The 10,478-nt window shown below is 51.4% G+C and overlaps 1 protein-coding gene and 1 long non-coding RNA gene across 2 annotated transcripts in view; one reads left to right on the forward strand and one right to left on the reverse strand.

Moving 5' to 3' along the window:
• Positions 1–7,815, forward strand: part of Dennd5b (DENN/MADD domain containing 5B) — a 160,427-nt gene extending 152,612 nt beyond the window's left edge. Inside the window, exons 19-22 of the mRNA XM_013505934.1 lie at positions 464–546; positions 653–779; positions 1,464–1,638; positions 3,302–7,815. Of these exons, the coding sequence (XP_013361388.1) occupies positions 464–546; positions 653–779; positions 1,464–1,638; positions 3,302–3,485 (569 nt within the window). The 3' untranslated portion in view covers positions 3,486–7,815. The remainder of the gene's footprint in view (positions 1–463; positions 547–652; positions 780–1,463; positions 1,639–3,301) is intronic.
• LOC106146928 lies at positions 7,813–9,872 on the reverse strand. The gene is made up of 2 exons (XR_001231575.1): positions 9,404–9,872; positions 7,813–8,399 (listed from the first exon to the last, which is right to left on the reverse strand). It is a non-coding gene; the product is annotated as an uncharacterized LOC106146928 (long non-coding RNA).
• Positions 9,873–10,478: the final 606 nt, after the last annotated feature.

Below are 10,478 nucleotides of genomic sequence, written 5' to 3' on the forward strand. Positions count from 1 at the left end.
TGGTTTTTCTCCGGTACCGGGAACCGAACTCACGACCTTGCGCTTGCCAGGCAGGCGCTTTTGCCGCTGAGCTAAATCCCCAGCCCCCAAAAAAAATTTTTTAAGGGGCGAGGGAACTCGGCCCTGGAGCACTGACCCAGTATGTGAACCACTAGGTTCACCCCCTAGTACTGAACTGCAAAAAGCAAGTCAGTAGCAGTTTTTCTCTTTTTGGACACATGACCCTGGATGAAGTCTGCTCCTCTCTGTTTTTAAGCATTTCTGGCGCAGCCTGGATGAGCGAGTCCAGCAGGGTGGGCCGGCGGGGGGGGGGGTGCCTGGCGCTCTGCAAGTGCCAGGCACTGTGACCACACCTCTGTTCCCACCTGCTCTGCACTGTGTGCAGGCGCGGAGGCTCTTGCTGGGGCCCCGGGGCAGAGGTGTTCTCTCCCGAGGCAGCACAGCCGCTGTTCACTGCTTTCAGGGCCCAACGCAGGCCAGATCCAGGAGGGGATCGGAGAAGCAGTGAATAACATCGTGAAGCATTTCCACAAGCCTGAGAAGGAGGTAGGGGCTGCGTGGGGGCTGCGGCCGGGCCGGGTGGTGCGGGGTCTCCAGTGCACCCCGGCGGGGAGGCCCCTCTTCCCTTTGCACAGCGTGCCCCGCTTCTCAGAGGGGGAGCCTGACCGTGTTGCTCTGTGGAGAGAACGGCCTGGTTGCAGCCCTCGAGCAAGTTTTCCACCACGGCTTCAAGTCAGCCCGCATCTTTCATAAGAATGTCTTCATATGGGACTTCGTGGGTGAGTCGCCGCCAGGTCCCTGAAGCGCCTCCTGGAGAACACAGGGCCCGGGAACCCGAGGGACGACAGGACAGAGGTGCAGGAGGAGGCTTTACGCATAAATACCAAGTCCGCACTGCCCTTGATACACACTCAACAGATGCTTACAGACACAGCTTTCCATGCAGCATTTGGAGACCTACACCACGCTGTGGGGTGGGAGGGCCAGTAGTACACAGAGTGTTAACAAATACATAATTCATAAGGTACATTGGAGCCGGCTGCAGTGTGCACGCTTGTAATCCCAGCACTCTGGGAGGCTGAGGCGGGAGGATTGCAGGTTTAAGCCCAGCATGGACAGCTTAGTGACTTAGCAAGACGCTGTCCAAAATTTGGAAGGCGAGGGTGCCCTGGGCCATGCATGTAGCTCAGTGTGAAGGCCCGGGGTTCGTCCCCAGTCAGAACAGCAAAAATAGCAGTAAACCTTCCAGGCTTCTGGGACGCAGCCTGGTTGGAAGACGTCCTGGGAGCACATTGTTCCAGCATGGACCAAGCACCCCGAGGGTTCGTCCTGAGCCAAGGATGGAGTCAGGCTTGAGTTCAGGACCAGCCGCCACGAGCGCCTGGCGGGAGAAGCGAGGGTGCGGCTCTCCCGTGGGTGAAGCGCGGGCTGTGCTGTGCTGTGACCCTGCTTTCCTCCCCCAGAGAAGGCAGTCGCTTACTTTGAAGCCACCGACCAGCTTCTAGACAGCGCAGACGAGGCCCTTCTTCAGAAATCGGCCTGCAGAACCTTCTGCCACTACGTGAACGCCATCAATACCGCACCCAGGAGCATTGGGAAGGATGGCAAATTCCAGATTTTAGTTTGCCTTGGAACACGGTATAAAACCCATTTATTACTTTCCTCCCTAGTTGCTTGTTAAGCAGGAGTCCAGAATTACAGCAAAGCTCACTTTTGTCTTCATCCCAAGTTTTATTATAAAACTACTGTTTCCTGATGCCCCCACCACCTCCCTGCCGCCCCTGTGTGTAGCTCCCATTTCCTGGAAGGAGAGCCCTGAGTGCCATGTGAACAGTGGACTCTGAAAGGGTACCAGGAAGTCCAGCGCCCTAAGTAAATTCTCTAGAGCTGTGGGTAGAGCTCCGCTGCAGAGTGCACACCTACAGGCCTAGCACTCTGGGAGGCTGAGGCAGGAGGACTGCAAGTGTGAGCCCAGCATGGACAGCTTAGTGACTTAGCAAGACCCTGCCCAAAATTCAGAAGGCGAGGGTGCCGTAGGCCGTGCATGTAGCTCAGTGTGAAGGCCCTGGGTTCAGTCCCCAGTCAGAACAGCAAAAATAGCAGTAAACCTTCCAGCCTTCTGGGGCGCAGCCTTGGTTGGAAAATTTCCAGGAAGCACATTGTTCCAGCATGGGCCAAGCACCCTGAGGACTCGTCCTGAGCCAAGGATGGAGGCAGGGGCTTGACTTCCGGACTGAGGAAGCAGGAAATGGATGAGGCATAGTTGGATCAGCAGACTTCCCCAGGCACACCGCAGAAAGGGAAAAGCCTCGAGTCACCCCCATTCCCACGAGAGCCGCTGGTCCCACAGGTGGGGGCACCGGGGGAGCTGGGGGAGCTGATGGCTGCTCCGGCACACAGCGTACCTCCCTACGGCGCTGCTTTAGACTGTGTGACGTCATGGCTCTTGTTACCTGGGTGTCATCTTCTCTTTCTATTTCCTACCTTTGTTTTTGATTTTATCATAGTTTATGTACAGTGGTGCCTCGTTCACGAATGCTTTTTTTGTAAACAATTTGATTTGTAAGCAGAAGTGTTCTGCAGAATTTTGCTTTCGTTCACAAACCCAGCATCAGGTGAGGAGCACAACCACAGCCGTCTTTTCCAGAATCGTGGAGTGAGCTGAATTTGTGAACCGAGGCACCACTGTACTTCTGTTGCGAGAGAGCAAACCCCGACACTGACGCAGACCCTCCCCCTCCGAGAGAAAAAGGCATACAAAGGAACAGCCTGCTCTTCGTTACTGCTCGTTTTTGTGCTCCTGGGCTGTGGCTGTGGCCTGGCACTTGCTAAACACCTGTATTACCGAGCCCTAGGCCAGCCCTCCACAGCCCACCCCACGCAGGAGATGGAAGCCACAGCGTTCGCAGTTACTTCTTTAGCCCTTTTAGGGTTTTGACACAGGCTCTCACTAAGTTGCTAATGTGCCCATGCTGGACTCAAGCTTGAGATCTTCCTGCCTCAGCCCCGCAGAGTACTGAGATTACAGGCCATATTCTTTTTAAAGAATATAGGATCTCAGATGTACTAAACAAGAATATAGGATCTCAGATGTACTAAACAAGCACCCTGTGTGCTGCCCGCAGAGTTGTAGGGAATTTATTCAGGGCTCTGCACTTCCTGATACCCTTTCGGCATCTGGTGGGGTCAGCTGTTAGCCTGGCACTCTCACCCGCCCCTTGGCCAGCCACCCCTGCCTGTGGGCACGGCCTTGATTGCCACTGGACGTGTGGGGCTCAGGCTGCTCTGCTCGGCTCCGCAGGGACCGCCTGCTCCCCCAGTGGATCCCGCTGCTGGCCGAGTGCCCCGCCATCACCCGCATGTACGAGGAGAGCGCGCTGCTGCGAGACCACATGACGGTCAACTCGCTCATCCGGGTCCTGCAGACCATCCAGGACTTCAGCATTGTCCTGGAGGGCTCGCTCGTCAAAGGCGTGGACGTGTGAAGGAGGGGAAGAAGGGCCAGTGGGCTTGCCCGCTGCGGGCCAGGGCCAGCGCCAGGGCCAGGGCAGGGCCGGGGGATCTGTTTGTCTGGGCAGCCAGGCCAGGCTGCTGGACTGTAGTTCACTTGAACCTGGAATTTAGTATAAAATAGAGTATTTTCATGTGGTAGATGTGTGTAAATACGCTGTCTTCTGTAAGAAGTTCTATTCCCTAATAAGATACTTTTCTTAGATCAACTATTCCTGTGACTTACAGTGCGTAGTCTGAAATGTCAGGGTGGGGCAGTGGTGCTAGTCGGGAAGAAGCCAATGACCCATCAGCACCGGCGTGTCGCGGAATGGCCTCCTCGTGGTGCAGCCCTTGGGGTGGCCAGTGGACCGTCACCGTAGCCTCAGTTTAAACATCTGACACCTTTCCCTTCATTCCGAGTCACTGCTCCAGCCTTTGCAGCAGTCCTTCAGCCACACGAGGTAAAGATGGTGATTTAAATACAGGCCCCAGGAGTTGGGCTGCACTGGAAAGAGCCCTCGAAGGCAGCCCTGGCAGTGTAGGACTGTGGGGGTGTAACATCTTCCATGCCTGGAGGAGAATAGCCCAGACTAACTCCTGCTTGGAGTATTTGCTCGTGTTGCTGCAGGTGTGGGAGGTTTCAGAGTGTTAGCAGCTCGCTTCTCCAGCAGCACCTTCGGCTGCAGGGCCTGTACCCTGACGTCACAGCCCTGGCCTGCCCGTCCCTCCCTCAGAAACGAAAGGACTGTGGAGGGAGGAGGTGGGGCAGGCCTCTGTGGGACCTGGCATGTTCTGTGAAAGTGTTCGTTGACCGTGATAATATAAATAACAGGAGAGGGGGCGAATGAACCCTTTCTGGGTGTCTCAGGGCGAGCTTTGTGTCCCTTTGTGAGAAGGGGCAATAATGTGAAACAGCTGGCCACAGAAGTTAAAGGCCACTGCAGCACACACTGCCTGAAAGGAAGCAAACCAGGAGGCAATCGTTTTTGAAAGCAAAAGTTGTAACTTCGCGATTTGATGGTTTGGTTTGGTCTTGCTTTTGGTTTTTAGAGAGAAGGTCTAAATTACCCAGACTGGGCCCAAACTTGCCATCTTCCTGCCTCAGCCTCGCAGGGTGTTGAAATGCAGGCCTGCCTCACACACCTGGGCAGTTTGACAGTTTATAAAGAAGCTAAGTGAATATAGTGTCAGCTGGTTACTTTAGCTTCGTCTTCAGGCAGGTCTTGGAACTAACTAGGCACCGGCACATGGTTAGCAGAATTGCCTCAGCAGAGCTCAGCTTTTATTCCCCCATGGGGAGAAGTGGGCCAAGACCCCACAGGACCCTGCGGGATTGGAGGCCTGGGCTTCAGCTGGCATTGTTTCCTGGCGGAAGGGAGTAACGGAACAGTGCCTACCTCGTCAGCAACTCGGCCTCGAGCCCTGGCGCAGCCCCTTGGACAGGGGCTTGAAGCCCGGGGAGAGGGCACCAAGCGCTGCGTCTGGAGACCATGGCGTACACAAGGGCGGTGGGAGGTGGAGTGCTGCAGGGCCGCAGCCGCCCTGGGGTGGAGGAGAGGGGGAGGCTTCGGCGCGGCCTCCCCTGGTTCACTGTGTTTAGTGATCGAGGCCAGAGGGCCCGAGTTTGAGGGCAGACTGAGCAGCCTAGGAGACCTTGCCTCGTAAAAAGCCGCTGAGACACTGTAGGTGGCCCAGGGCAGGATGTCACTCCTGCTGTCCTTCTTTCAGGCCCCGCTCCCAGACTCCAGGCCAGGGCGGCATCCTCTCGTCCACCTTTCCACTGAACGGATGGAAACCGAGCACTTGGGGCCTGGGGACACGGGGCTAGCCTACCCCACTGGCCACCGCACTGCTTGTTACACCAGGCTGCAGGACACCCCCTGCAAGGCGTCTGTATTCATCTGCCTGTATGGGTAGGAAGTAATAGTCCGTAATGTTCATTGATAAGCACTGATAATTCACTAGAAGTAATATCTCCTGTAAAAACTGGGAGCAAGTTTGTATGTGGGACTTATGGGTAACAGCTCGTTCTTTTGAATAATTCCAGCTCTGGTAAATCTTAGCCTTTCAAAATAAATTTAATAAGGAAATAGCATAAAGTACTGAAGACGCAAGTTAGATGCATAAAAAGAATGCTGCAACTGGGTTTGGAGTCACTGAGTGCGATTATAATTTCATTTTCCTGTGGCTTTCACCTGTCTCTGAGCCAATACCAAAATATTTTGAGCAAGCAAGTAGCAGAACCCCTGAATAAATGCCCATACCTGCTCACACTTTTGATGGACCATGCCCACTTAGAGGTATCTTCTCTGTTACTTTTTAAAATCCGTGTATTGCTTTAGAATCACACCTCAGAGAAAATAGCCAATGCTCTGTTTGCTCCCCCGCCCAAACTAAAAGCTAATGCCTGGGACCATAAGTAGTATTTTCACATCATAACAGCTTGAGAAGAAACTTTCAGAATGGAGTTGCTGGGCCGGGATGTAGCTCAGTGACAGCCTTTGCTGGCACAGCCTGGGTGTCCTCCCCGCCACTGCGAAGGCAAGGCAGTGCGCCTGGGTTTGCAGACTTGACCTGTCTGCGATCTGGGGGAAGGCGGCTGCGTTCGTTGGTGTGGGGAGGATGGCTGTGGTTGTGTTTACCACTCAGTGTGGAGTTTGCAAATGGAATTTTGCCAAATGCTTTTGTTTGCATACCAAACTGTTTGCAAACAGACGCATTCGCGGACCAAGGTCTTACTGTACACAAAGACATGGCTAAAACTTACCTCCTCAGAAATGTACTGTTTCTCACATGTTCTAGGACCTGCACTCCCACCTTCCTGACGTGATGGTGTTACCGACTTGGTAACCGTGAACCCTGTGCCAGCCCTGGGAGGAGCGGGCAGTGTCAGCACCTTAAAGATGGTGGCGGGGGGGGGGGGGGGGCAGCAGATGGGGCTCCCGTGGGGAGAGCAGGCTCCCGCCGTGTGTCTCCCTGGGAATGAGAGTTGGATACAAGAAATTAAAATGTGCAAAGGCTTGGATTTCCCTCTAAACTTTATTTTAAATATTTCACACATTTTTATACCTTTTGTAGTCCTGTGGTATTTATTTTAACATGGCTTTTACAAAATTGTTTTAATGAATTTGTCACTATGTGAATGATGTAAGGGAAGTACTGACTTGTTCGTATTTCCTTTTCTGGCAATAAAGCACTGTTGTATGTAACTGTAAGTGAAAAAGAGGCCAAGACTATGCATAGCAGCCTATGTGCAGTACGTTTGGACACCCTGAGATATTCTGAAACATGAAGCTATAGGCAAGGACCTCAGATCCCAGGGATGTATTTATTTGACAGCATTGAGAATATAGCTCTTCATAACAAAATATCTTCTGCTAAGAATTAAGACTTTTCAATAGAGTTTTTCATTTAGAAAACTGTGAGTATTTTCTGTGAGGTTTACAGAAACTAGTCTATCCTTTTCACAGTGTTGAAAGGACAATCAGATCTGTAGTATTTATATCTCAGTATTAACACACCTTCATTGATTGAGAAGGGTCTTGAGCTCTTTGTCTGTGAATGAACCCTGTTTCTACATGGTCTGCCTGTCTCTCACATGAGTATGTACCATGACCGTCTCGTGTGTGTAGGAGACAGGAAGGGTAGCCGACTGCGGGGCCCCCTGTACATCTGTGGAATCAAACTGAACGCTGAGTCTTTGGAAGAGCTTGCTGTTGCGCTGTGACCGAAGGAGTCGAGGCGCGCTGGCGGTAGCTCAGGTGTGCAGCACATGCGTAGCACGCGCAGGGCCCTGGCTCAGTCCCCGGCAAAACCGTAGCATCGAGGTTATCAACGCCAGCATGAAAACAAGTCATCAAGCAGAGTTACTCCACTCCGAAGCAGTCCAGCGTACCCTCGGGTTATGCAGGCAGCAGTGCCGCGTGGCCGGCTGACGGAGCGTGCCCGTGGGGTGGAGCCGTCTCTGTGCCACACGTCGCGTCCCGTTGACGGTGGAGAAGCACAGCGGAGTCTGGTCAGTGAATGCGGGTGTGAAGCGGACGCAGCCCGTGTTACACTTGAGCCGTGTGTAAATGTACCTTGTGTCTTTTTTTAATTAGCATTTCTGCATTTAAATTATATTTTTCCTTTGTATTGTTAACGAAGTGTATCGGAACTGGATTTTTTTCCTCATCTGAACGTAATACAAAATTTAAAGAGTATTGTGATATTAAGCACTTTAACATATCAGACAAACCGACATGGGTTTTTCAGGTTTTGGAGTACATTTAAATACGACTTTTCATGCTTTGTTCTTTACAAATAAAACTGTGGGGTTGATAACTTTCTTTTGTTTTATTATTGGAGAATTTTACCAAGTGTTTCACAGGGAAGGAGACGTAAAAAGCAGAGCCCAAACCCATGATTAAGTTGAAAAAAAAGGGCTGGGGATTTAGCTCAGCGGCACAGCGCCTGCCTGGCAAGCGCGAGGTCATCAGTTCGATTCCTGGTACGGGAAGAAAAAAAAGTTGAAAAAAAAAAAAAAAAGTGGCACCTGGTTATCCAGACAGGAGAACAGAGGCTGCCTTGGCACCGCACAGGAAGGCGGCTGGGAGCGGTGCAGGGCCTGGCCCGACCGCGGCCGCGCACACGTCCTGGGGCAGCCGCGCCCCGCTCGCGCCACCCCAGCGCCCGCAGAGCCCGGTCCTGTCTGGCCGAATGTCGGGGTGCCCTGGCGCAGTCAGGCTGACCCACTCCTCTCCTGTCACAAATAATAGTGGGAGCGCTGGGGTCGCCCCCGGGAGGGGGTGAATCCAGAGGGTCAGTGGCGTGCACGGAGCGGCCGCCACCCAAGGCCGGCGCGGTCTCGCGGTCACCGCGCAGCGAGGAGTCCTTTAGAGCCGGGTGGCCAAGCGGCTTCCTGTAATCTGTAAAACATGAGAGAGAATACAGTCTCACTGGACGAGATGGCAGAATTCACCATGGTAGTTCCAATGCATATTAGCCTGCTGTAATCCAGCGCTTCGGAGCAGAGGCGGGAGACCGCCGACTTAACCAGGCCCTGTCCTGAAGATTTTAAAAGAGCTAGAGATGGAGCTCAGGGCAGGGGCCCTAGGTTCAGCCCCCAGTTCCAGCCAATCAGTCTTGAGCTGGACGAAAGCGAGGCATGGCAATTTGTAGGCCGCATCTAGAGCAGAAAGGGGCGTTCGCACTGAAAGCTATGAGAAAAAGGCTCAAACCAGCTTCAGGAGCCCGCTCTTACTGAGCTGGAAGACAAAATGATCAGTCGTGAGATCGACAAGTCTCTACCCAGACTGAAGGCAGACAAGACAAAAATGATCAATATGAGGAATGAAAAGGTGACGTAACCAGATCCTACAAATACTAAAAAGGGTTAGAAGGAATATTATAAACAGTCTTTTGGCAAAAATTTACCTGAATGGATACAATTCTTGAAGGCATGAACTGCCAAAGCTCACTTAAGAAATAGATAACCAGAATCTCCTATATATAAAGAAATTAAATTGCTTGTTAACGCTCTCAGAAAGAAAACTCCAGGCCCAGATAAATTCACTAGAAAAGCTTCTCAAAAGTTAAAGAACAGCCAGGTGTAGTGGTGCACGCCTATAATCCCAGCACTCAGGAGGCTGAGGCAAGAGGATCTTTGTGAGTTCAAGGCCAGCCTGGGCTACAAAGTAAGCTCAAGGCCAGCATGAACTGCATAGCAAGACCCTGTCTCAAAACAAAAAAGTCAAAGAACACCCAGGGGTGTAGCTTAGCAGCACAGCTCCTGCCTGGCAAGCATGAGGTCCCGAGTTTGATTCCTGGCACCAAAAAAAAAAAAAGTTGAAGAAACAGTAAAAACTTATCAAGCTCTTGTAGAAAATTGATGAAGTGCAGTAGGACTTCAGTTCACGAACTCAGTTCATACCATGATTCTGGAGAAGATGGCCACATCCATGTTGGTGCGGCAGCAGTGGCTGCGGTCGTGTTCACCACCCGATGCAGAGTTCACAAAGAGAAACAATATGTCGCCGAACGCTTCTGTTTGTGAACCACATTGGTTGCACGCAAGCATTCAATAGCCCAGGTACCGCTGTGTATCTTAGTCACTAAGGTTGCTATGACAGTGTACTCCAGGTTGCCTTAAGCGTCAGGACTATTTGTTCAGTTTTGCAGACTCTGACACAGGGTATTGGCAGTGAGGTCTCCTAAGAGCCGTCTTCTCGGCGTGGAAATGGCCATCTTCTCTCGGCACTGTCCACCTCTGCCCTGGGCACGCCTGTGTCATTTCATCTCCTCATCTTTCAGCATCTCTTTAAAGACAGGTGAGGTGCTGAGGGTAGAACACCGACATTTGCATTCCAGGCAACTCTTTCCACTGCTGGTGGGAGTGTGAACTAGTACAACCACTATGGAACTCAGTGTGGAGATTGCTCAAAAAAATGAAACTGGAAATTCCATTTGGCCCAGCTGTTCCCCTTCTAGGTATCTTCCCAAAAGCGTTAAAGACACCATATTACAGTGACCGGTGCATACCTGTGTTTCTAGTAGCATAATTTATAATGGCTAAATCTTAGAAGCAGCCTATATATCCATCAATAGATGAATGGATAAAGAAAATATATCATTTATACACAATGGAGCACTACTCTGCCATAAAGAAGGATAAACTTGAGTCACTTTAGGAAAAAGGATGCACCTTAAAGATTTAAAAAAAAGGGCTGGGGATATATAGCTCAGTGGCATAAGCATCTGCCTGGCAAGCACAAGGTCCTGAGTTCGATTCCTGGTAACAACAACAAAAAAAGTAAAGATAAAAAAAACTAACAAAACAACAGCAGTGAAGACAAAATAAAAACAACACAAAAACAACAAAAATGATACATGACCTCAAAACAAATCGATAGGAATTAACAGTGGTTGCTACATTACATACTGTTATCTTCAACGAGGTTGCTCAGTCCACCAGACATAAGCATGTAAGATGGAGCAAACAATCAAAG

This window comes from Chinchilla lanigera, unplaced genomic scaffold, assembly GCF_000276665.1.
Source record: "Chinchilla lanigera isolate Chin_1 unplaced genomic scaffold, ChiLan1.0 scaffold00104, whole genome shotgun sequence".
In the NCBI taxonomy this organism is placed as follows: Eukaryota; Metazoa; Chordata; class Mammalia; order Rodentia; family Chinchillidae; genus Chinchilla; species Chinchilla lanigera.